We start from the raw sequence: 24,353 nt of genomic DNA on the forward strand, positions 1-24,353 counted from the left end.
TCTCTTTTACTAGAGAGGGCATTAATGGTCCTAGGAAAAAATATGTTTACCCCTGTGGATGTGATGATGTTGGGGATTCATGTTTTGTGAGAGAGAGAGAGAGAGAGAGCGGGAGGAAGAGAGGGGGAGAGAGAGAGCGGGAGAGAGGGGCAGAGAGAGAGAGCGGGAGGGAGGGAGACAGGGGGAGAGGGGGAGAGACAGAGCGAGAGAGAGAGAGAGCGAGAGAGAGAGAGAGAGAGAGAGAGAGAGAGAGAGAGAGAGAGAGAGATTAGAAAATAAAGTATCATCCATCAGGACATCTACCAGACCTCCAGCTGACACAGTGACCGTCTCAAGTGTGACATCACATCTTCTCAGAATGGAAGAACTGAAAAGCACAGTATGTGGGTCCTTCAAGGAGACCATGTCTTTCTCTCTCCATCTCTTCTTTAAGCCTTTCCACTGCCCACCATTAAAAGGTAAAACCACAATCCTTATTTTGATCAAATGGGTAAACATGTACACTACCGGTCAAAAGATTTAGAAAACCTACTCATTCAAGGGTTCTTCTTTACTTGTATTATTTTCGGCAGGTAGCCTAGTGGTTAGAGCCTTGGACTTGTAGCCGAAAGGTTGCAAGATCAAATCCTCGAGCTGACGAGGTAAAAATCTGTCGTTCTGCCCCTGAACAAGTCAGTTTACCCACTGTTCCTAGGCTGTCATTGAAAATAAGAATTTGTTCTTAAGTTCTTAACTGACTTGCCTAGTTAAATAAAGGTAAAATAAAAATGTAATTGTAGAATAATAGTGAAGACATCAAATCTATGAAATAACACATATGGAATCATGTAGTAACCAAAAAAGTATTAAACAAATCAAAATATATTTTATATTTGAGATTGGTCAATTAGCCACCCTTTGCCTTGATTGCTCACTCTTGACACTCTCTTAACCAGCTTCACCTGGAATGCGTTTTCAACAGTCTTGAAGGACTTCCCACATACGCTGAGCACTTGTTGGCTGCTTTTCCTTTAGTCTGCGGTCCAACTCATCCCAAAGCATCTGAATTTGGTTAATGTCGGGACATTGTGGAGGGCATCTGACGCAGCACTCCATCTCTCACCTTCTGGTCAAATAGCCCTTCCGCAGCCTGGAGGTGTGTTGGGTCATTGTCCTGTTAAAAAACAAATGATAGTCCCACTATAACCAAACCAGATGGGATGGTGTATCGTCTTCAAGTTGGAACTAAAAATCTCAAATTTCGACTCCAGACCAAAGGACAGATTTCCACCAGTCTAATGTCCATTGCTCGTGTTTCTTGGCCCAAGCAAGTCTCTTCTTCTTATTGGTGTCCTTTAGTAATGGTTTCTTTGCAGCAATCTGACCACGAAGGCCTGATTCTGTCCTCTGAACAGTTGATGCTGAGATGTGTCTGTTACTTGAACTCTGTGAAATGTTTATTTGGGATGCAATTTCTGAGGCTGGTAACTCTAATGAACTTATCCTCTGCACCAGAGGTCACTCTAATGAACTTATCCTCTGCAGCAGAGGTAACTCTGGGTCTGCCTTTCCTGTGGCGGTCCTGATGAGAGCCAGTTTCATCATAGCAGAGGTAACTCTGGGTCTTCCTTTCCTGTGGCGGTCTTCATGAGAGACAGTTTCATCATAGCAGAGGTAACTCTGGGTCTTCCTTTCCTGTGGCGGTCCTGATGAGAGCCAGTTTCATCACAGCAGAGGTAACTCTGGGTCTTCCTTTCCTGTGGCGGTCCTGATGAGAGCCAGTTTCATCACAGCAGAGGTAACTCTGGGTCTTCCTTTCCTGTGGCGGTCCTGATGAGAGCCAGTTTCATCATAGCAGAGGTAACTCTGGGTCTTCCTTTCCTGTGGCGGTCCTGATGAGAGCCAGTTTCATCATAGCAGAGGTAACTCTGGGTCTTCCTTTCCTGTGGCGGTCCTGATGAGAGCCAGTTTCATCATAGCAGAGGTAACTCTGGGTCTTCCTTTCCTGTGGCGGTCCTGATGAGAGCCAGTTTCATCACAGCAGAGGTAACTCTGGGTCTTCCTTTCCTGTGGCGGTCCTGATGAGAGCCAGTTTCATCACAGCAGAGGTAACTCTGGGTCTTCCTTTCCTGTGGCGGTCCTGATGAGAGCCAGTTTCATCACAGCAGAGGTAACTCTGGGTCTTCCTTTCCTGTGGCGGTCCTGATGAGAGCCAGTTTCATCATAGCAGAGGTAACTCTGGGTCTTCCTTTCCTGTGGCGGTCCTGATGAGAGCCAGTTTCATCATAGCAGAGGTAACTCTGGGTCTTCCTTTCCTGTGGCGGTCCTGATGAGAGCCAGTTTCATCATAGCAGAGGTAACTCTGGGTCTTCCTTTCCTGTGGCGGTCCTGATGAGAGCCAGTTTCATCACAGCAGAGGTAACTCTGGGTCTTCCTTTCCTGTGGCGGTCCTGATGAGAGCCAGTTTCATCACAGCAGAGGTAACTCTGGGTCTTCCTTTCCTGTGGCGGTCCTGATGAGAGCCAGTTTCATCACAGCAGAGGTAACTCTGGGTCTTCCTTTCCTGTGGCGGTCCTGATGAGAGCCAGTTTCATCACAGCAGAGGTAACTCTGGGTCTTCCTTTCCTGTGGCGGTCCTGATGAGAGCCAGTTTCATCATAGCAGAGGTAACTCTGGGTCTTCCTTTCCTGTGGCGGTCCTGATGAGAGCCAGTTTCATCACAGCAGAGGTAACTCTGGGTCTTCCTTTCCTGTGGCGGTCCTGATGAGAGCCAGTTTCATCACAGCAGAGGTAACTCTGGGTCTTCCTTTCCTGTGGCGGTCCTGATGAGAGCCAGTTTCATCACAGCAGAGGTAACTCTGGGTCTTCCTTTCCTGTGGCGGTCCTGATGAGAGCCAGTTTCATCACAGCAGAGGTAACTCTGGGTCTTCCTTTCCTGTGGCGGTCCTGATGAGAGCCAGTTTCATCACAGCAGAGGTAACTCTGGGTCTTCCTTTCCTGTGGCGGTCCTGATGAGAGCCAGTTTCATCATAGCAGAGGTAACTCTGGGTCTTCCTTTCCTGTGGCGGTCCTGATGAGAGCCAGTTTCATCACAGCAGAGGTAACTCTGGGTCTTCCTTTCCTGTGGCGGTCCTGATGAGAGCCAGTTTCATCATAGTACTTGATGGTTTATGCAACAGCACTTGAAATGCTGCTGATTGACTGACCTTCATGTCTTAAAGTAATACTGTCATTTCTCTTTGCTTATTTGAGCTGTTCTTGCCATAATATGAGCTTGGTCTTTTACCAAATACTGCTGTAAAACTGCTGTAAAGCTCGCTGAGTATGTGTCCTTGCATTCATCCTCCTGGGATAAATATAGAGCTTGGTCATCATAGACTTTGGTTGGATTTAGTTTAGTGGTCAAGATTGATGGTTAGATACAGTTTATGCTGGGGACTGGGGAGAACGAAATGTCACCCAATCTCAAAACCTGCGTTTCCAACTGAGACAGGGAGAGCGGGACAAAAATGTTGCTCATTGTCTGTAAGAAAAGGAAGAGAGCACTTTTAAAGATGACATTTTACCAGACTGAGACTATCCCAAAAAATTGCTTATTGTCTGTAACAAATGGCATCTTGAAAACTGGCATTTCAAATTAGAGAAATACACTTTAATAAATGGGCTATTCATTGTTTAAATCATTTTTAATAAATTAACTATTCATTATTTAAATCAACTTTAATAAATCAACTTTTAATTATTTAAATCAACTTTGATAAATGGACTATTCCTTATTTAGTCATTATTCAACCAGTGACATCTGCAATAGACAGAGAGACAGATGAACACTTGGAAAGCTATTATTCTGTCATTCATTGACTGTGTTCTTCATTGAGGAATCTAAAATGTCGTCCAAATGTCAGCCATCCTTCATTCTGGAAGGCTCCTTCCTCTAAGCACTAGAACTAATGCTAGTAGTTTGAAAATGTAAGTCGCAATTCAATTTTACCCCAATTATCCCCACCCATCTTCTAGCCAGCCTTTCCAAATAGCTGCCACATGTTGATTAAATGTCAACTGTTTTGTCAGTTCAGGAAGAACGTTCCTACACAAACGCTCAGCACTGAAGGAAGCTAATCAATGAAGACAAGATAACTGTGTTATAATTTATTTGTATTCCCCCCCACAGTGTTTTACCTTGGCTATTATTTCACATTGACAAAGGAGTTTCTATTCAATGTTGGCAAGCTAGCTGACTGATTAACTGACTGGCTGGCTGTGTGACTGACTGACTGGCGGGCTGGGTGGCTGACTGTCTGGCTGAGTGACTGTCTGGCTGAATGCAGAGGACTTCATTATCAAGCCAAGACATCAATGGCTACCATTTCTAGAATTGTGACTGAAGGACAAACATGAGTAATTACTCTGGTTTCCTAGAGTTAGGAGCCAAAAGACGGAGGCTGCCCCATGGTCAAACGTGTGAGAAAGTGAGAAAAGGCAGGAGGAAGTGAGGTGGCAGGAGTAGATGTGATGCGGTGTGAGGAAACAGGAAGAGGTGTGAGGTGTGAGGAAACAGGAAGAGGTATGAGGTGTGAGGAAACAGGAAGAGGTATGAGGTGTGAGGAAACAGGTGTAAAGAGGTATGAAGAGGCAAGAGGAGGTGTGAGGAGGTATGAAGAGGTATGAAGAGGTGTGAGGAGGCAGGAGGTATGAAGAAGCATGAGGAGGAGGTATGAAGAGGTATGAGGAGGTGTGAGGACACAGGAGGAGGTGTGAGGCAGGAGGTATGAAGAAGCATGAGGAGGAGGTATGAAGAGGTATGAGGAGGTGTGAGGACACAGGAAGAGGTATGAGGTGTGAGGAAACAGGAAGAGGTATGAGGTGTGAGGAAACAGGAAGAGGTATGAGGTGTGAGAACACAGGTGTAAAGAGGTATGAAGAGGCAGGAGGAGGTGTGAGGAGGTATGAAGAGGTATGAAGAGGTGTGAGGAGGCAGGAGGTATGAAGAAGTATGAGGTGTGAGGAGGCAGGAGGAGATATGAAGAAGTATGAGGAGGTGAGATGAGTTGTGTTAATCTTTAAATCAGTCTTAATATCAGCTCCTTATCCTCCTCTCAGCTCTGACTGACGATGGCTTTAGGAGGATACACACACACACACCACACACACACAGCTGTTCCCTGATCTCTGATGACTCACCACCATTGGAGAGGGAAACAACGGTCTGCTATCACAATCACATAGGCCATGTCCCCAATGGCACCCTATTCACTAGGGCTCTAGTCAAAAGTAGTACACTATGTAGGAAATAGGATATAATTTGGGACGCTGGTATAATCTCAATCAACTCTGAAATTGCTCTGCGGTGGATTTAAGCCTTTCAGTCTCATGTTGTCATTAGAGCATGGTCGATATCAAGTCACATCTAGAATGTCCATCTCCAGATGAAAACATTGACAAACTGCAGAGACAACAGTAAACAGGGGGAGACAGATTCCGCTCTAGTTTATAACCTACGTATAGATGCACTGAGGGTGCTGCTATATAGGATAAGGTTCAGCCACATCTCTCTCGATCTCTCTCTCTCTCTCTCTCTCTTACTGTCTCTCTCTCTCACACACACACACACACACACACACACACACACACACACACACACACACACACACACACACACACACACACACACACACACACACACACACACACACACAGCTTGTATCCAGGTGATAGAGGATGAGCTCCTTCTGATTCAGGCCAGAACACCTCTACCTCACTACTAGAAACCCTCCGTGTGATCAGGCCAGAACACCTTTACCTCACTACTAGAAACCCTCCGTGTGATCAGGCCAGAACACACTACTAGAAACCCTCCGTGTGATCAGGCCAGAACACCTCTAACTCACTACTAGAAACCCTCCGTGTGATCAGGCCAGAACACACTACTAGAAACTCTGCGTGTGATCAGGCCAGAACACCTCTACCTCACTACTAGAAACCCTCCGTGTGATCAGGCCAGAACACCTCTACCTCACTACTAGAAACCCTCCGTGTGATCAGGCCAGAACACACTACTAGAAACCGATGCATGGAAAATGGCCCTCTATTCCTTTCACTATTCCTTTCTATTGCTCTGGTCACTATAAAGAGAACACCTTGCCATAATGGGACAAGAACAATAACAGAGAGAGAGAGAGGGGGAACAAGAAAATAAGGGTGTGTAGGTGTGTCTGTGTCAGTTTGGCAGGGGGGAGGAGGTTACCTGTATGTGAGGGACTCTGTGCTGTGGAGATGACACACCCCTTTTCAAACCAGTCTGACTAGATGTAACGCTTCCCCAATTCTGACACATACACCCTTCCTGTTCCTGACTGAAACCTGACCAGTCTTTCCCACACACACGCTCCTCCCTCACCTTTAAGCTTGAATAAGTAAATAAGTAAATAAATATATATATATATATAATCATAGTGAAGGTGTTTCTCTCTCAGGGATTCTGGCACCACTGGTGAAAATACCATCTGTCCTCTCTCAATTCTGCACATTCAAACTACAGAAGAGAAGATAATCTATTTGCATTCAAAAAAGCATTTGTTTCTTATGGCTGTTGGTCAGAGTTAGTCACTGCAAGTGCATACAAGTTTCTCTTGACAAAGTGTAGAGTTAATGTTGCAAAAGGTTAGTCTTGTGAGAGAAACAAAATAACAGGGCATGTACCGACAAGATAAGAGGGCGGGCAGAGAATGCTACCTGCAAAATATCGACGTTCTGATTGGCAGATAACAACGTCAATCATTTTGAAGTCCTGTTCGCAGCCAGGAAAGCACTTAGCACAAGTTTTGGTACTCAGCCTAGTGAGCCTTCTACCTGGCCAAGGTCTTGTCCGCGGTCCCTAGCCTACAAAAAACAACGCTGGTGACCGGAGAGGTCGTAACTGTAACTGATCGATGATGGCCTCGCAGAAAGGGACGTTTGCTGGCGTTTTACTTTGTCTCGGTGAGTTTACTGATCTCATATAATTTCATAAATGTCTCTGTGCTATACAACAAGAGCCACACCCATGTGTTTTTTTTAGTCATGTATATGGTATCGGTGTGGCGTCGCCTCACGTGTTCAGCTCATCTTGTTTTGTACAAATTGGTAGAACAGGATGCACTTAACGTATATCAAAAAGCAGAAAGTAAAATAATGCAATACATTTAGTATTTACTGCCTGGCGTCCAGAGAGAAGAAACAGAGAGCAACATAATTTAAAAAACATTGAGTCTGTTGATGTACCTGTGCGTCAATCTAAGTAACAGAATAAAACAATCCCCATCAGAATCCATCCATTTAAACTAGAGATATCAGTTTTCTTGCAATGAACGACCACTATGGAAAGGGGAGACTCTCACGAACGAACACGATGGTATTCTCTGTTTTGGACTATTTATTTTACCTTTCATTTAACTAGGCAAGTCCGTTAAGAACAAATTATTATTTACAATGATGGCCTACCCTGACCAAACCCTCCCTCCCCAAACCTGGACAACGCTGGACCAATTGTGAGCAGTCCTATGGGACTCCCCATCACAGCTGGTTGTGATACAGCCCGGGATCGAACCCGGGTCTGTAGTGACGCCTCTAGCACTGCGATGCAGTGCCTTAGACCGCCTGGACTAGTCTCAAGATAACCCATACAAACCAATGGAGGTGGTTTTGCTCCAACAAATATATTCACACACAAAATCTACAATATAGAGATATTGCTTTCTTATCTCCTAGGTATAGGATGAGACACTTTAAAACCTTATTCCTTTCTTATCTCCTAGGTATAGGACGAGACACTTCAAAACCTTATTCCTTTATGATTCATTTTTTGACTGTCTTTTTTGCCATTTATGAATACTATTCAATGCGTTTCTATGGGCTATAGTAGTAAAGGCCAAATTCAATATTTTATCAAATATATGTATTTTTGTTTTATTTTAGGGGTCCTAAACTTCTAAATCCAATAGCTAAATGATCCATGGTATGACCATATTAAAACAATTCCATATGTTAGTTTAGTACTCTAACCCTAGTAGCTAACCCTAGTAGCTAACCCTAACCCTAGTAGCTAACCCTAACCCTAGTAGCTAACCCTAACAGCTAACCCTAATCCTAGTAGCTAACCCTAACCCTAGTAGCTAACCCTAACCCTAGTAGCTAACCCTAACCCTAGTAGCTAACCCTAGTAGCTAACCCGCACCCTAGTAGCTAACCCGCACCCTAGTAGCTAACCCTAGTAGCTAACCCTAACCCTAGTAGCTAACCCTAACCCTAGTAGCTAACCCTAGTAGCTAACCCGCACCCTAGTAGCTAACCCGCACCCTAGTAGCTAACCCGCACCCTAGTAGCTAACCCTAGTAGCTAACCCTAGTAGCTAACCCTAACCCTAGTAGCTAACCCTAACCATTTGGTGTTAATGCCTTAACAATTTGGAGTTCATTCCTGAACTTAACCCTAACCTTAAATTCAGAGTTAATGCCTAAACTTAACCTTAAACACTTAGAAATGTGACATTTGAGAAACATGGATGAAGCTGTAATTCTGATGAGAGGGCTGATAGTTAGAGAGTGCTGGATGACACAGGCAGGAGAGGTGCCCAACCCTAAACACTTTGCATTCCCACTGGAGGACAACAGCCTCCATATGAATCCATGTGAAAACTAATGCTTTGTATTTTTCCAGTCATGTAAATCATGCTATAGTATTTATATAATAGTGTACGTCTGTGGTTAGAATGTCCGCCCTGAGATTGGAAGATTGGGTGTTTGATATCTGGCTGTGTCGTCCCGACGACTGTAATGGGAGCATTGAGGTGATTGGGGGTAAGGCCCTACGATCCGCAAGTGTCCTGTCCAAGGGTTGTACTTGTGAAAACAGTTCTGTCTTGCACAAGCCAAGGTTTTGTGCAAGGCTTCTCACTCCCTTACTGTCAGTGGGTGTAACCCGTCCTCTAGTTTCTAAAGCCCTGTCATAACGGAGGACAACATAATAAGACTCTCGGTGTTATGACATTACCTGTGTGGGTTTATATTGCTGCAGTGTGAGGCTGTCCTCTGTACTCCAGCACACCCTTATCTAAGATGACTGCTAAACCTAGATTCCAGAATTCCATTAATCCACATACCCTGGCTGCAATTCTGAGTGCAATGTCTCACCTACTTCACCGTTATAGATGTAATGTGTACTATCTCATAAACCTTACGCCCATGTGTTTTAATACTCTAGCAAAGTTTAAATGCGCCCACCAGAAGGCAATGCTATTCGACGTAATTCCTGCCCCAGAGTGGAAATGCTCGTTTAAATTCCACCTCTTGAATGACGCAGGCTATTGGGGGGGGGGGGGGGGGGGGGGGGGGGTAAAATAAATGGAGAACTGAGAGCTGTCAGTGTAGCTAGCATGCTAACCTTATCTAGCTAGCTAATGTTATGTCATTGTTGCATTATTTTACACCTTATTCACCTTATTCAATAAGATGAACCGCTGGCTAGCCTGGTTCTGGAGCTGGATTTGTCAGAAGCATTTAGGGAAAACTTCACCCCAGATTGAAACCACTGTCTTTGACTTCGTCATCTATTGTTCTCTCCAAAGTGTTGGCATCTTACATAAGAGACATGAGTTTTTCTACATTGTAATGAACATGGTGCAACCTTGTGTTGGCAGGCTTCGGCCGCAGTACAGCAAAGCCAAGTCGGCCCGTGCTTATGGTTCTCACAGGGGAAGTGAAGTGATTGGCTACAATGACTTCATGATGCACGTCTCAAATGACATGTAACGACAAAATGGATAAACCTGTTTCTTTAATTATCTTTTGCTGGTGCATGTTCAATGTAGCAATAAGGTACGAGGAGGTGTGTTATATGCCCAACTCCATGTTGTTTTTCGTGCATGGACACAGCCCTTAGCCGTGGTATATTGGCCAAACACCACATACCCCCGAGGTGCCTTATTGCTATTATAAGCTGGTTACAGTACCAACGTAATAAGAGAAGTAAAATTACATGTTTCAGCATTCAGGGCTGGAACCATCCAGTTTATAAAATAGGATAGACGCTTGTGGTTTCTAGCTGCACCAATCAGCAGTGAAGCGTGTCGTCGTGAAGCAACACTTCATGCAATTATAGCATTTATAAAACGGTCAGTTCCTATCTCTCACTCTCTCGCTATAATATATACTATTTTAAAACTGATCATTTTCTGGAAACAATGAAAAGTGGAGGTGCAAAAACCCTAGTTCCTCCCTGTTTTAATTTGCTCCTTGGCTCAGGTGGCCAGGTGTATGCTACGGAGAAAAGCTGCTTGGCTCAGGTGGCCAGGTGTATGTTACAGAGAAAAGCTGCTTGGCTCAGGTGGCCAGGTGTATGTTACGGAGAAAAGCTGCTTGGCTCAGGTGGCCAGGTGTATGTTACAGAGAAAAGCTGCTTGGCTCAGGTGGCCAGGTGTATGTTACAGAGAAAAGCTGCTTGGCTCAGGTGGCCAGGTGTATGTTACAGAGAAAAGCTGCTTGGCTCAGGTGGCCAGGTGTATGTTACGGAGAAAAGCTGCTTGGCTCAGGTGGCCAGGTGTATGTTATGGAGAAAAGCTGCATGGCTCAGGTGGCCAGGTGTATGCTAAGGAGAAAAGCTGCATGGCTCCATGGCTCAGGTGGCCAGGTGTATGTTACGGAGAAAAGCTGCTTGGCTCAGGTGGCCAGGTGTATGTTACGGAGAAAAGCTCCATGGCTCAGGTGGCCAGGTGTATGTTATGGAGAAAAGCTGCATGGCTCAGGTGGCCAGGTGTATGTTATGGAGAAAAGCTCCATGGCTCAGGTGGCCAGGTGTATGTTACGGAGAAAAGCTGCATGGCTCAGGTGGCCAGGTGTATGTTATGGAGAAAAGCTGCATGGCTCAGGTGGCCAGGTGTATGTTACAGAGAAAAGCTGCATGGCTCAGGTGGCCAGGTGTATGTTACAGAGAAAAGCTGCATGGCTCAGGTGGCCAGGTGTATGTTACAGAGAAAAGCTGCATGGCTCAGGTGGCCAGGTGTATGTTATGGAGAAAAGCTCCATGGCTCAGGTGGCCAGGTGTATGTTACAGAGAAAAGCTGCATGGCTCAGGTGGCCAGGTGTATGTTACGGAGAAAAGCTCCATGGCTCAGGTGGCCAGGTGTATGTTATGGAGAAAAGCTGCATGGCTCAGGTGGCCAGGTGTATGTTATGGAGAAAAGCTGCATGGCTCAGGTGGCCAGGTGTATGCTAAGGAGAAAAGCTGCATGGCTCAGGTGGCCAGGTGTATGTTACGGAGAAAAGCTGCATGGCTCAGGTGGCCAGGTGTATGTTACGGAGAAAAGCTGCATGGCTCAGGTGGCCAGGTGTATGTTACAGAGAAAAGCTGCTTGGCTCAGGTGGCCAGGTGTATGCTAAGGAGAAAAGCTGCATGGCTCAGGTGGCCAGGTGTATGTTACAGAGAAAAGCTGCATGGCTCAGGTGGCCAGGTGTATGTTACAGAGAAAAGCTGCATGGCTCAGGTGGCCAGGTGTATGTTACAGAGAAAAGCTGCATGGCTCAGGTGGCCAGGTGTATGTTACAGAGAAAAGCTGCATGGCTCAGGTGGCCAGGTGTATGTTACAGAGAAAAGCTGCATGGCTCAGGTGGCCAGGTGTATGTTACAGAGAAAAGCTGCATGGCTCAGGTGGCCAGGTGTATGTTACAGAGAAAAGCTGCATGGCTCAGGTGGCCAGGTGTATGTTACAGAGAAAAGCTGCATGGCTCAGGTGGCCAGGTGTATGTTACAGAGAAAAGCTGCATGGCTCAGGTGGCCAGGTGTATGTTACAGAGAAAAGCTGCATGGCTCAGGTGGCCAGGTGTATGTTACAGAGAAAAGCTGCTTGGCTCAGGTGGCCAGGTGTATGCTACGGAGGAAGAACTTTGCAGATGTTTCTGATTAATATACAATGCCATGCTGTTGGGTGGTTACATTGAAATAAAACCCAGCGCTGACAATAAATGTAGACTGGAAAGTATTAGCATGTTATGTCCTATTGGGGAAACACAGCGCTGACAATAAATGTAGACTGGAAAGTATTAGCATGTTATGTCCTATTGGGGAAACACAGCTCTGACAATAAATGTAGACTGGAAAGTATTAGCATGTTATGTCCTATTGGGGAAACACAGCTCTGACAATAAATGTAGACTGGAAAGTATTAGCATGTTATGTCCTATTGGGGAAACACAGCTCTGACAATAAATGTAGACTGGAAAGTATTAGCATGTTATGTCCTATTGGGGAAACACAGCTCTGACAATAAATGTAGACTGGAAAGTATTAGCATGTTATGTCCTATTGGGGAAACACAGCTCTGACAATAAATGTAGACTGGAAAGTATTAGCATGTTATGTCCTATTGGGGAAACCCAGCGCTGACAATAAATGTAGACTGGAAAGTATTAGCATGTTATGTCCTATTGGGGAAACACAGCTCTGACAATAAATGTAGACTGGAAAGTATTAGCATGTTATGTCCTATTGGGGAAACCCAGCGCTGACAATAAATGTAGACTGGAAAGTATTAGCATGTTATGTCCTATTGGGGAAACCCAGCGCTGACAATAAATGTAGACTGGAAAGTATTAGCATGTTATGTCCTATTGGGGAAACCCAGCGCTGACAATAAATGTAGACTGGAAAGTATTAGCATGTTATGTCCTATTGGGGAAACCCAGCGCTGACAATAAATGTAGACTGGAAAGTATTAGCATGTTATGTCCTATTGGGGAAACCCAGCGCTGACAATAAATGTAGACTGGAAAGTATTAGCATGTTATGTCCTATTGGGGAAACACAGCGCTGACAATAAATGTAGACTGGAAAGTATTAGCATGTTATGTCCTATTGGGGAAACACAGCGCTGACACGGAAATATCCAATGTCCCCACTTCAAGCCTAAATATATCATACTTTGAATAAAACAATGACTTCTTGAATTATTGTGCAACATCATGGGAATCGTCTTTCAGTTGAAAAAAAATAATTCCGTTCTTGTGGTACTTTAAGGTTTCCTCTCCTTGAAGTTGGTGGCAGCTCATTTGCCATTAGTTTTAGTGTTACAAAGCACTTCATTTTAACAGTGTTCACCTCCTACAGCTCTATACGTCAGTGTCTGTAAAACCTGTCTTCCTGTTTCTTCCTGTCTGTCTCTCTCTGTCCCAGTCGTGTCCATGACTGTAGCTTTAGAGGTGTCCATCCCTCAGCAGTCCTATGAGTTCGCCAGGGGAGACAACATCACTATACCATGCAGCTTCAAACCCAAGAACCCAATCAACAATCTGGTCGTCATATCCTGGTTGGCTGAAGCAGACAAACCCGGAGAGCCAGAGGTAATAAACCAACCAGAAATCACTCTGATCAGCTCTTTTACATTCAGTGGGTTTAAACTATTGATCCCCTTGATAAAGATGAGCAATGATTGGGACATTTTTATACTACAGTTGTGCAGAGAAAGTGATTTGACTTAACAAGTAATTAATTCCCCCAAGAAGTTAGGGGTCAAAATTAACACCCTTAAATATTGTTATAAATACAGTAGTTTTTGGGTCCCATATTCCGTACAGACATAATTATAACACCTAGTTTGTTGGATGCATTTGCAGTTAGTTTTTCAGATTATTTTGTGCCCAATCGAAATGAATGGTAAATAATGTATCGTGTCATTTTGGAGTCACTTTTATTGTAAAATAAGAATAGAAAATGTTTCTGAACAAATCTACATTAACGTGGATGCTTCCATGGTTAAGGATAATTCTGCATGAATAGTGAATAATGATGAGTGAGAAAGTTAGAGGATCAAAGATCCTACCCCCAAGACAGCCTAAACTCTCACCATTACCAATAACAGAGGAGGTTAGCATTGGTGCTTCCATGTTGTTGTTGACATTGTTGTTTCCAGGTGTCCGTCCTTACCTCCTACTCTACTGGTGACCTGGACATCAGTGACAGGTATGAAGGAAGAGCTTCCCTGGAGCAGGACATAGCTAAAGGAGTAGCCAACCTGAAGCTCTCCTCCATCGGTCTCCAGGACAACCGACTATTCGAGTGTCGGGTCGCCATCCCCAAGGATGACAAGGGTCAGCTGGCTGACACCACCCGTCTGGTGGTCCTGGGTAAAAAACAACAATGACTCCCGTAGAATATTACATAATAAACCGTAGAATTTAGCTTCGTTTCCGCTTTATTCCATAATAAACCTTAGAAATCCGTAAAGTGTCGATGATTACTGTTTAACTTAACGTTGCAAAACATATTGTGTCCACAGTGGCTCCCTCTGTGCCTGTCTGTAAGGTCGATGGGAAGGCAGAGTACTTCCAGAACATCAGTCTCACCTGTCAGTCTGAAGAGGGCTCTCCTCTTCCTACCTACAAGTGGCAGGGCTACGACGTCAGAAACATGCCCCGAGCACCTGCACCCAGGACAACAGACAGTATGTAGTGTCTGTGTGTGCTTGTTAATCTTCACTTGATATGACCTTGACTATGACCTTGACTATGACCTTGACTATGACCTTGACTATGACCTTGACTATGACCTTGACTATGACCTTGACTATGACCTTGACTCCTGACCTAACAGGTTGTCTCCGTCTCTTCCAGAGGATGGTGTCCTGTCTCTCTTCAACCTCACCATGGAATCCTCAGGATACTACGTCTGTACCTCCACTAATAAGATCCGCAGTGCCAAATGCAACCTGACGCTGTCCGTCATGCCACGTGAGTGCACAATACGAGACTGCTGAGCTAAAGCTTAGGCATTATCTCTGGGAGCTAACACAAATGTTCAGATCTGAGGCAATGTAACCATCACATGAGGATGGTCCTGTAACAGGATACTCATCCTCTCATGCTACACCTCTTCTCTCATGCTCCTCCTCTCCTCTCATGCTCCTCCTCGCCTCTCCGACCCGACTCTCCTCCTCACCTCGCTCCTCTTCACCTCGCATCTCCTCTCCACTTCTCGCCACCTCCTCCTCGCCTTGCCTCCTCCTCGCCTCTCCTCCTCCTCGCCCTTCCTCCTCCTCGCCCTTCCTCCTCCTCGCCCTTCCTCCTCCTCGCCCTTCCTTCTCCTCGCCCTTCCTCCTCCTCGCCCTTCCTCCTCTCCACTTCGCCTCTCCACTTCGCCTCTCCACTTCGCCTCTCCACTTCGCCTCTCCACTTCGCCTCTCCACTTCGCCTCTCCACTTCGCCTCTCCACTTCGCCTCTCCACTTCGCCTCTCCTCTCCACTTCGCCTCTCCTCTCCACTTCGCCTCTCCTCTCCTCTCCACTTCGCCTCTCCTCTCCACTTCGCCTCTCCTCTCCACTTCGCCTCTCCTCTCCACTTCGCCTCTCCTCTCCACTTCGCCTCTCCTCTCCACTTCGCCTCTCCTCTCCACTTCGCCTCTCCTCTCCACTTCGCCTCTCCTCTCCACTTCGCCTCTCCTCTCATGCTCGCCTCTCCTCTTCTCACCAACTCTCCTCACCTCATATCACCTCATATCACCTCTTCTCTTCTCACCTCTCCTTCTCACCTCTCTCCTTCTCACCTCTCTCCTTCTCACCTCTCTCCTTCTCACCTCTCTCCTTCTCACCTCTCTCCTTCTCACCTCTCTCCTTCTCACCTCTCTCCTTCTCACCTCTCTCCTTCTCACCTCTCTCCTTCTCACCTCTCTCCTTCTCACCTCTCTCCTTCTCACCTCTCCCCTTCTCACCTCTCTCCTTCTCACCTCTCCTCTTCTCACCTCTTCTCTTCTCCTTCTCCCCTCTCCTTCTCACCTCTCCTCACCTCTCCTCTCCTCTCCTCTCCTCACCTCTCCTCTCCTCTCCTCTCCTCTCCTCACCTCTCCTCTCCTCACCTCTCCTCTCCTCTCCTCTCCTCTCCTCACCTCTCCTCTTCTCACCTCTTTTCCTCTCCTCACCTCTCCTCTCCTCTCCTCACCTTTCCTCTTCTCACCTCTCCTCCTCTCCTCACCTCTCCTCTTCTCACCTCTTTTCCTCTCCTCACCTCTCCTCTTCTCACCTCTTTTCCTCTACTCACCTCTTTTCCTCTCCTCTCCTCTCCTCCTCTCCTCACCTCTCCTCTACTCACCTCTTTTCCTCTCCTCACCTCTCCTCTCCTCTCCTCTACTCACCTCTCCTCACCTCTCCTCTACTCACCTCTTTTCCTCTCCTCACCTCTCCTCTCCTCACCTCTCCTCTTCTCACCTCTTTTCCTCTCCTCTCCTCTCCTCTCCTCTCCTCTCCTCTCCTCTCCTCTCCTCTCCTCTCCTCTCCTCTCCTCTCCTCTCCTCTCCTCTCCTCTCCTCTCCTCTCCTCTCCTCCTCTCCTCACCTCTCCTCTTCTCACCTCTTTTCCTCTACTCACCTCTTTTCCTCTCCTCACCTCTCCTCTCCTCACCTCTCCTCCTCTCCTCTACTCACCTCTTTTCCTCTCCTCACCTCTCCTCTTCTCACCTCTTTTCCTCTACTCACCTCTTTTCCTCTCCTCTCCTCTCCTCACCTCTCCTCTCCTCTCCTCACCTCTCCTCTTCTCACCTCTTTTCCTCTCCTCACCTCTCCTCTCCTCACCTCTCCTCTTCTCACCTCTTTTCCTCTCCTCACCTCTTTTCCTCTCCTCACCTCTCCTCTTCTCACCTCTTTTCCTCTCCTCACCTCTTTTCCTCTCCTCTCCTCTCCTCACCTCTCCTCTTCTCACCTCTTTTCCTCTACTCACCTCTTTTCCTCTCCTCACCTCTCCTCACCTCTCCTCACCTCTCCTCACCTCTCCTCACCTCTCCTCACCTCTCCTCTCCTCTCCTCACCTCTCCTCTACTCACCTCTTTTCCTCTCCTCACCTCTCCTCACCTCTCCTCTCCTCTTTTCCTCTCCTCTCCTCTCCTCTCCTCTCCTCTCCTCTCCTCTCCTCTCCTCTCCTCTCCTCTCCTCTCCTCTCCTCCTCTCCTCTCCTCCTCTCCTCACCTCTCCTCCTCTCCTCACCTCTCCTCTCCTCTTTTCCTCTCCTCTCCTCTCCTCTCCTCTTTTCCTCTCCTCTCCTCACCTCTCCTCTCCTCACCTCTTTTCCTCTTCTCACCTCTCCTCTTCCATTTCTCATCCATCTTCCTCACCTCACCTCTCCTCCTCACCTCACCTCTTCACCACCTCTCTCTCCTGTAGCGTCTATGGCCCTGGGTTCAACAGCGGGTATCATTGGCGGCGTTGTGGTTGGTGTTCTGGTGCTGCTCATCATCCTCATCTACTGCTGCTGCTGCAGGAAGAAGAAGGACAAAGCAGAGGAGTACGCTATGGGGTATGTATGGTCTGTCACACACACACACACCATGAGAACTGAGATGGTGAGTCTCCTGTCCACTGATATGTCCTCAGGGTTCCAGAGGGGGAGGAGTTCCACGACGACAAACCCGTGGTGAACGGCGAGGTTCGCCAGACGCGCAGCAAGGAAGGCGACGATGAAGACCACCCACCCAAGATCGTGGACCGCCGCGACCAGTACAAGGAACGCAGCGAGAAGGACTACGATGACCGCCGCAGCGACTACGATGACCGCCTACCCAAGATCGTGGACCGTCGCGACCAGTACAAGGAACGCAGTGAGAAGGACTACGATGACCGCCGCAGCGACTACGATGACCGCCGCAGCGACTACGATGACCGCCGCAGCGACTACGATGACCGCCGCGAGCGCCACGATGACCGCAGGGACCAGGACGACCGCTACTCTGACCGCCGTGACCGGTACGACCGCGATCGTGTTTACGATGAACGCAGTGACGGCGGACGGTACAGTGATCGTTATGATGAGCCCTACGATGATCGGGACAGACCTCCCAGTGTACCGGCCAATAAACCTACTAAGCCTTTGTTACTGTAATTTAATTATGCCATTATTTTTTTCCCATCGTATGAACTCATATTGTTAATCAGATATAATAAAACAGAGTATAAGTTTACTTAGTTACAGTTCCATTTAAAATCATTTGTTCAGTCATTTAATCATAATTTTACCAACAGCCTTCTAAAAATAGAATAGATTAGAGCCACTTAATGTTTCCCACAACTTGTTTTTGGTTGAAAATATAATGAATATTATAAACATAGTAGCTGCTGTAGGTCAGACTTCACAAAGGGCCTAGCTGTCAGGCTGAACTCGGTCACATCAATAACAGGACGACAGTAACACAACGAAGTAAAGCCTGTAGGTCAGACTTCACAAAGGGCCTAGCTGTCAGGCTGAACTCGGTCACATCAATAACAGGACGACAGTAACACAACGAAGTAAAGCCTGTAGGTCAGACTTCACAAAGGGCCTAGCTGCCAGGCTGAACTCGGTCACATCAATAACAGGACGACAGTAACACAACGAAGTAAAGCCTGTAGGTCAGGGATCACAAAGGGCCTAGCTGCTAGGCTGAACTCGGTCACATCAATAACAGGACGACAGTAACACAACGAAGTAAAGCCTGTAGGTCAGGGATCACAAAGGGCCTAGCTGCCAGGCTGAACTCGGTCACATCAATAACAGGACGACAGTAACACAACGAAGTAAAGCCTGTAGGTCAGGGATCACAAAGGGCCTAGCTGCCAGGCTGAACTCGGTCACATCAATAACAGGACGACAGTAACACAACGAAGTAAAGCCTGTAGGTCAGACTTCACAAAGGGCCTAGCTGCCAGGCTGAACTCGGTCACATCAATAACAGGACGACAGTAACACAACGAAGTAAAGCCTGTAGGTCAGGGATCATCAAAGGGCCTAGCTGCCAGGCTGAACTCGGTCACATCAATAACAGGACGACAGTAACACAACGAAGTAAAGCCTGTAGGTCAGGGATCATCAAAGGGCCTAGCTGCCAGGCTGAACTCGGTCACATCAATAACAGGACGACAGTAACACAACGAAGTAAAGCCTGTAGGTCAGACTTCACAAAGGGCCTAGCTGCCAGGCTGAACTCGGTCACATCAATAACAGGACGACAGTAACACAACGAAGTAAAGCCTGTAGGTCAGACTTCACAAAGGGCCTAGCTGCCAGGCTGAACTCGGTCACATCAATAACAGGACGACAGTAACACAACGAAGTAAAGCCTGTAGGTCAGACTTCACAAAGGGCCTAGCTACCAGGCTGAACTCGGTCACATCAATAACAGGACGACAGTAACACAACGAAGTAAAGCCTGTAGGTCAGACTTCACAAAGGGCCTAGCTGCCAGGCTGAACTCGGTCACATCAATAACAGGACGACAGTAACACAACGAAGTAAAGCCTGTAGGTCAGACTTCACAAAGGGCCTAGCTGCCAGGCTGAACTCGGTCACATCAATAACAGGACGACAGTAACACAACGAAGTAAAGCCTGTAGGTCAGGCTTCACAAAGGGCCTAGCTGCCAGGCTGAACTCGGTCACATCAATAACAGGACGACAGTAACACAACGAAGTAAAGCCTGTAGGTCAGACTTCACAAAGGGCCTAGCTGCCAGGCTGAACTCGGTCACATCAATAACAGGACGACAGTAACACAACGAAGTAAAGCCTGTAGGTCAGGGATCACAAAGGGCCTAGCTGCCAGGCTGAACTCGGTCACATCAATAACAGGACGACAGTAACACAACGAAGTAAAGCCTGTAGGTCAGGGATCACAAAGGGCCTAGCTGCCAGGCTGAACTCGGTCACATCAATAACAGGACGACAGTAACACAACGAAGTAAAGCCTGTAGGTCAGACTTCACAAAGGGCCTAGTTGCCAGGCTGAACTCGGTCACATCAATAACAGGACGACAGTAACACAACGAAGTAAAGCCTGTAGGTCAGGGATCACAAAGGGCCTAGCTACCAGGCTGAACTCGGTCACATCAATAACAGGACGACAGTAACACAACGAAGTACAGCCTGTAGGTCAGACTTCACAAAGGGCCTAGCTGCCAGGCTGAACTCGGTCACATCAATAACAGGACGACAGTAACACAACGAAGTAAAGCCTGTAGATCAGGGATCATCAAATAGATTCAGCCACCGGATGGTGTTTTTCCTTCAGCAGAAGTTCAGGGGGCCGGAACATAATTATAAATCATTTGTAGACGGCAAATTGACTGCAAGAAACCCAAACGGATGTAATATTTGACAAATATATAATAATTTAGAACCTTGCTTACATTTGTAAACCCTCGCATATATATCGCTCTTATGTGTGGGAATACTTGAACTAAATGAAAATCACTTGGAGCTGATTTCCTGGTGTTTGTACAGTCTTTTATGTTCAACAATAGCAATTCTACAAAAAGTAAAATAAAATAAAAAAAATGATATATAATTTTCTTTATTTTTTATGTTTTTATATATATATAATTATATAATTTTGGGGTTGAGAAAAGTTGGGGGGGCCAAATAAAAGGGTCTGTCAGTTGGGGAACCCTGCTAGACACCATGCCGACTAGAGGTGGAGCGTATCACTGTTATCTATGTAAAGGCCTTTAATGTGGAGTATCACTGTTATCTATGTAAAGGTCTTCAATGTGGAGTATCACTGTTATCTATGTAAAGGCCTTCAATGTGGAGTATCACTGTTATCTATGTAAAGGCCTTCAATGTGGAGTATCACTGTTATCTATGTAAAGGCCTTCAATGTGGAGTATCACTGTTATCTATGTAAAGGTCTTCAATGTGGAGTATCACTGTTATCTATGTAAAGGCCTTCAATGTGGAGTATCACTGTTATCTATGTAAAGGTCTTCAATGTGGAGTATCACTTATCTATGTAAAGGTCTTCAATGTGGAGTATCACTGTTATCTATGTAAAGGTCTTCAATGTGGAGTATCACTGTTATCTATGTAAAGGTCTTCAATGTAGAGTATCACTGTTATCTATGTAAAGGCCTTCAATGTGGAGTATCACTGTTATCTATGTAAAGGCCTTCAATGTGGAGTATCACTGTTATCTATGTAAAGGTCTTCAATGTGGAGTATCACTGTTATCTATGTAAAGGCCTTCAATGTGGAGTATCACTGTTATCTATGTAAAGGTCTTCAATGTGGAGTATCACTGTTATCTATGTAAAGGCCTTCAATGTGGAGTATCACTGTTATCTATGTAAAGGCCTTCAATGTGGAGTATCACTGTTATCTATGTAAAGGTCTTCAATGTGGAGTATCACTGTTATCTATGTAAAGGCCTTCAATGTGGAGTATCACTATTATCTATGTAAAGGTCTTCAATGTGGAGTATCACTGTTATCTATGTAAAGGTCTTCAATGTGGAGTATCACTGTTATCTATGTAAAGGTCTTCAATGTGGAGTATCACTGTTATCTATGTAAAGGCCTTCAATGTAGAGTATCACTTATCTATGTAAAGGCCTTCAATGTGGAGTATCACTGTTATCTATGTAAAGGTCTTCAATGTGGAGTATCACTGTTATCTATGTAAAGGTCTTCAATGTGGAGTATCACTGTTATCTATGTAAAGGCCTTCAATGTGGAGTATCACTATTATCTATGTAAAGGTCTTCAATGTGGAGTATCACTGTTATCTATGTAAAGGTCTTCAATGTGGAGTATCACTGTTATCTATGTAAAGGTCTTCAATGTGGAGTATCACTGTTATCTATGTAAAGGTCTTCAATGTGGAGTATCACTGTTATCTATGTAAAGGCCTTCAATGTGGAGTATCACTGTTATCTATGTAAAGGCCTTTAATGTGGAGTATCACTGTTATCTATGTAAAGGCCTTTAATGTGGAGTATCACTGTTATCTATGTAAAGGCCTTCAATGTGGAGTATCACTGTTATCTATGTAAAGGCCTTCAATGTGGAGTATCACTGTTATCTATGTAAAGGTCTTCAATGTGGAGTATCACTGTTATCTATGTAAAGGTCTTCAATGTGGAGTATCACTGTTATCTATGTAAAGGTCTTCAATGTGGAGTATCACTATTATCTATGTAAAGGCCTTCAATGTGGAGTATCACTGTTATCTATGTAAAGGCCTTTAATGTGGAGTATCACTGTTATCTATGTAAAGGCCTTCAATGTGGAGTATCACTGTTATCTATGTAAAGGCCTTCAATGTGGAGTATCACTGTTATCTATGTAAAGGCCTTCAATGTGGAGTATCACTGTTATCTATGTAAAGGCCTTTAATGTGGAGTATCACTTATCTATGTAAAGGCCTTCAATGTGGAGTATCACTGTTATCTATGTAAAGGTCTTCAATGTGGAGTATCACTGTTATCTATGTAAAGGTCTTCAATGTAGAGTATCACTGTTATCTATGTAAAGGCCTTCAATGTGGAGTACAGCCTATGATTGAAGGAAGGAAGGCCTCAATTCAGTTCAGTAGTCAGGAAGCGAATTGGAATGCTGATTCAAAGATTTGAAAAGTGCCATCTAGTATTTTCAATTAGGATTTTTTTTAAAATGTTTTATTCTTGAATCTGAATTTAAATGTCCTTTCTGTTACAAGCTGCCATTGCCTGAATAAGACTGTGTATGAATTTTCAGTGCAGCTCATTGGATAATGCATTTTCCCTCCTGCCTTATTGTCTACTGTTGGTGTGACAGATAATGCATTTACCCTCCTGCCTTATTGTCTACTGTTGGTGTGACAGATAATGCATTTTCCCTCCTGCCTTATTGTCTACTGTTGGTGTGACTGAAGAGCTTTCCACGTCAGTCTCAGGTCTTGGCTGTTTGAGAACCACAAGCTTTTTGGTGACGGTCTGTTTGTTTTTATCAACTGTAGATTGATAATACCCTCTAATATCAACTGTAGATTGATAATACCCTCTAATATCAACTGTAGATTGATAATACCCTCTAATATCAACTGTAGATTGATAATACCCTCTAATATCAACTGTAGATTGATAATACCCTCTGATATCAACTGTAGATTGATAATACCCTCTAATATCAACTGTAGATTGATAATACCCTCTAATATCAACTGTAGATTGATAATACCCTCTAATATCAACTGTAGATTGATAATACCCTCTAATATCAACTGTAGATTGATAATACCCTCTAATATCAACTGTAGATTGGTAATACCCTCTAATATCAACTGTAGATTGATAATACCCTCTAATATCAACTGTAGATTGATAATACCCTCTAATATCAACTGTAGATTGGTAATACCCTCTAATATCAACTGTAGATTGGTAATACCCTCTAATATCAACTGTAGATTGGTAATACCCTCTGATATCAACTGTAGATTGGTAATACCCTCTAATATCAACTGTAGATTGGTAATACCCTCTAATATCAACTGTAGATTGGTAATACCCTCTGATATCAACTGTAGATTGGTAATACCCTCTAATATCAACTGTAGATTGGTAATACCCTCTAATATCAACTGTAGATTGGTAATACCCTCTGATAATACCCTCTAATAGTTACATTTACAAGAGTTACATTTAACATCAACTGTAGATTGGTAATACCCTCTAATATCAACTGTAGATTGATAATACCCTCTAATAAATAAAGTTGTTAACCTTTTTAATAGTTGTTTTCATTACTTAGAAGTGTTGTGTTTTGTCCATGTATTTAACGTCGTGATGCGTGTTAATGCAGTGGAGTGTCAGGTGTCTCAGGTGAGTCTTCATTAACATATTCAAACCATGACTTGTTTTTGGAGTGAGTGAGTCAATCAGGCCTTTTGAAAGAGAACCTAGAGACCCATTTTAAGAACAGAGAGAAACTAGTTTCACTCTGTGGCATGTGCCTAGTCGTTTCACTTCCTCATTATAGCCTGAGGCCAGACAACAGACTCACTTAACTAGAAGTGGCTTCGTTGGGTTCAGACCTATTAAATGGGTCTGTCTGAGTGAGGAGTTTTTATCTAAGGAAGGGAAGATAATCATGCCTTTAATCTTTGACAAAAATGTCTAACCTTTTGTTTTTATGCTTTTGAAATGTACAGGGACAATTTAACTCGTTAAAACATCAAATGTTTGAAGTTTTGGTTAGATGTGATGGTACAATTTATAAACTGTAAATAAAATGTATCATGTTTCTAATCTGTGTACAAATGTTTTCATTGGGTTTACAGTGAATTTATATTAAAGCCAAATGTATATATTAAAAGGCCACAATGTGTGTGTGGTTTCAGTGCAGACAACAGGATGTTTCTCCTCTCTCTGGAGAAATGAATGTACAGAACGTGAAGAAACGACAGAGGGCAGCAATGTCCCCTTGACTAATTTGTCTTTGTTGTGGGACTGTTCACTATCGCCTAGTTTCGATTAGCCAGCTGTGGTACCGTTGATTCGTTTAGAAAAATGGTGGAAGGAATGACTCATTGTTGAATTCCCAATGTGTTTATCACTGTGCTTTCAACCATCTAAAAGCACAACA

At 44.8% G+C, this 24,353-nt stretch overlaps 1 protein-coding gene across 9 annotated transcripts; it reads left to right on the forward strand.

Annotated features, from left to right (window-relative positions):
• Positions 1 to 6,564: 6,564 nt before the first annotated feature.
• On the forward strand, positions 6,565 to 24,077 carry LOC110495411 (cell surface A33 antigen). Of its 9 annotated transcripts, none has more exons than XR_005037360.1 (8): positions 6,565 to 6,957; positions 13,180 to 13,346; positions 13,916 to 14,129; positions 14,282 to 14,446; positions 14,616 to 14,732; positions 17,149 to 17,281; positions 17,359 to 22,225; positions 22,263 to 24,077. XR_005037360.1 is itself a non-coding variant. In XM_036951575.1 (8 exons), the coding sequence occupies exons 1-8, from the start codon at positions 6,909 to 6,911 to the stop codon at positions 17,861 to 17,863; spliced, it is 1,221 nt and encodes a 406-aa protein (XP_036807470.1). In that variant the 5' UTR covers positions 6,567 to 6,908; the 3' UTR covers positions 17,864 to 24,016. The 9 variants fall into 9 exon arrangements, 3 of the variants coding, with proteins under 3 accessions (XP_036807468.1, XP_036807470.1, XP_036807469.1); XR_005037359.1 differs by having other exon boundaries at positions 17,359 to 19,884; positions 19,974 to 24,016; XR_005037361.1 differs by having other exon boundaries at positions 17,359 to 19,795; positions 19,974 to 24,016.
• Positions 24,078 to 24,353: the final 276 nt, after the last annotated feature.

This window comes from Oncorhynchus mykiss, chromosome 18 (assembly GCF_013265735.2).
Source record: "Oncorhynchus mykiss isolate Arlee chromosome 18, USDA_OmykA_1.1, whole genome shotgun sequence".
Classification (NCBI taxonomy): domain Eukaryota; kingdom Metazoa; phylum Chordata; class Actinopteri; order Salmoniformes; family Salmonidae; genus Oncorhynchus; species Oncorhynchus mykiss.

Bases quoted from the DNA above. Each gene is read 5' to 3' on its own strand.
- LOC110495411 (XM_036951573.1), top strand. From the start codon at position 6,909: ATGATGGCCTCGCAGAAAGGGACGTTTGCTGGCGTTTTACTTTGTCTC. The intron at 14,130-14,281 runs GTAAAAAACAAC...TTGTGTCCACAG, and splicing joins CACCCGTCTGGTGGTCCTGG to TGGCTCCCTCTGTGCCTGTC. The intron at 14,733-17,148 runs GTGAGTGCACAA...TCTCTCCTGTAG, and splicing joins GACGCTGTCCGTCATGCCAC to CGTCTATGGCCCTGGGTTCA.